General features: G+C 35.3%; 1 protein-coding gene across 1 annotated transcript; it reads right to left on the bottom strand.

Annotated features, from left to right (window-relative positions):
• Nucleotides 1-455: 455 nt before the first annotated feature.
• On the bottom strand, nt 456-1,154 carry LOC131158712 (uncharacterized). The gene is made up of 2 exons (XM_058113573.1): nt 1,050-1,154; nt 456-851 (listed from the first exon to the last, which is right to left on the bottom strand). Exons 1-2 carry the CDS (start codon nt 1,152-1,154, stop codon nt 456-458), a joined length of 501 nt encoding a protein of 166 aa, XP_057969556.1.
• Between the last annotated feature and the right edge of the window lie 1,012 nt (nt 1,155-2,166).

Here is a 2,166-nt window from a genome sequence, read left to right as displayed (position 1 = left end):
CCCCCAAACTTAAACTAAACAATGTCCTAATTGTAATTCAAAGGTAAGAAAGATTGAAGAAATGAAAGGAACTTCCTAGGTTTCTTGGTGAATCAGTCGAAGAATTAAATTTCCAGCTCTTTATTCATGCTCAATAAACCTGCATAAAAAATCTAAATTATTCAAAAATGAATAAAAAATAAATAAAGTAATAAAAATAAAAGAATAAATGAAAGAAAATTCTTTGGGTTGCCTCCTATAAGCACTTGTTTTAACGTCTCCAGCCAAACTTTTTAATTTTCATCAATTAGGATCTCTAAGAGGAATAAATGCAGAGTTCCTCTCCACTTGTTCTTCATAATAGTGCTTCAATCTTTAACCATTAACTATGAATTTATTCCATATCGTGTCCTTCAAGTATATTGCTCCAAAAGGGAAAACTTTGTCAATTGTATAAAGACCTGTCCATCTTGACCTTAACTTGCCAGGAAGAGTTTTAACCTTGAGTTGAAGAGTAAAACCTGCTGTCCTAGAGCAAACTCATGCCTAAGAATCTGTTTGTCAGGCCACTTCTTCATCTGTTCTTTGTAGATTTTTGCATTTTCATATGCATCATTTCGGAACTCATCCATCTCATTCAATTGAAGAAGTCGCTTTTCCTCTACTGCCTTCAAATCAAAATTAAGTTTCTTTACAACCCAATAGGCTTTATGCTCCAACTCAACAGGGAGATGACACACTTTTCCAAACACTAATCGGTAAGGGGACATCCTAATAGGTGTTTTAAAAGCAATGTGGTATGCCCACAAAGCATCATCAAACTTCTTTGCCCAATCCTTTCTATTGGAGTTGACCGTCTTCTCAAGGATGTTCTTGATTTCTCAAATTGAAATTTTAGCTTGGCCATTAGTTTGAGGATGGTAGCCAAGTGTTATCTTATGTTTCACATCATATTTAGAAAGAAGGTTGTCAAATAACTTATTTCAAAAGAGGGTCCCTTCATCACTAATAATAGCTCGTGGAATGTCAAATCTTGTGAATATATTCTTATGCAGAAATTTGAGCACTACCTTTGCATCATTTGTTGTTGCAGCAATTGCTTCCACCCATTTTGACATATAATCAACTGCTAACAAGATATACACATAGCTAAAAGATGGAGGGAAAGGACCCATAAATCTATTCCCTAAACGTCAAATAACTTAACCTCTAAGATATTTTTCAATGGTAGTTCCCGACGTCTTGAAATATTTCCCATATGTTGGCACTAGCCACAAGTTTTCACCAAAGTATAAATATTATGAAAAATAGAAGGCCAAAAGAAGCCACTTTGAAGTACCTTAGCTGCCATTCGTGTTGCTCCAAAGTTTCCTCCATATGATAAGGAATGACAATGATGAAGAATGGCTTGCATCTCTTCTCCTAGCAACATCTTCGGATGATTTGATCAAGGCATCTTTTGAATAGAAAAGACTCATCCCAAAGATATTGTTTCACATCATGTAGAAACTTCTTGTGTTGATGGTAAGTGAGATATGGTGGCAATACTTTGCAAGCTTGGTAGTTTACAATATTAGTGTACTAAGGAAGCTTGATCTCATATGCAAACAACTGCTCATCAAGGAATGCTTCTTGGATCACTAAATCTGGTCTTACTTCCTTTTGATCCAACCAAGAGAGATGGCCAGCAATTGAATTTTCACTTCCTTTCTTATCACGAACCTCCAAATCAAATTCTTGCAGAAGCAGGATCCAACAAATCAACCTAGGCTTAGCATCCTTCTGCCAAACAAATAGCGAAGCATTGTATGATTAGTGAACACTATAACCTTTATACCAATGAGGTAAGACCAAAATTTTTCACAAGTAAATACCACAACAAGCATCTCCTTCTCAGTTGTTGTATAATTTAATTGAACTTCATTCAATGTCCAACTTGCATAATATATGACCCTAAACAGTTTGTCTCGACTTTGTCCTAGCACTGCTCCAATTGCAAAGTCACTTGCATCACACATGACTTCAAAAGGTTGACTCCAATCAAGTACAGTCATAACTGGTGCTGAAATTAGTTTCTCCTTGATTGCATTAAAGGCCTGCAAACAAACATCATTGAAGTCAGTTGCAGAATTTTTTTCAAGAAGATTACATAAAGGTTTAGAGAGTTTAGAAAAATCTTTTATAAAT

Source organism: Malania oleifera, chromosome 6 (assembly GCF_029873635.1).
Source record: "Malania oleifera isolate guangnan ecotype guangnan chromosome 6, ASM2987363v1, whole genome shotgun sequence".
In the NCBI taxonomy this organism is placed as follows: Eukaryota; Viridiplantae; Streptophyta; class Magnoliopsida; order Santalales; family Ximeniaceae; genus Malania; species Malania oleifera.
The sequence above is the reverse complement of the archived record's forward strand: the minus strand, read 5'-3'. Positions and strand labels throughout refer to the sequence as shown.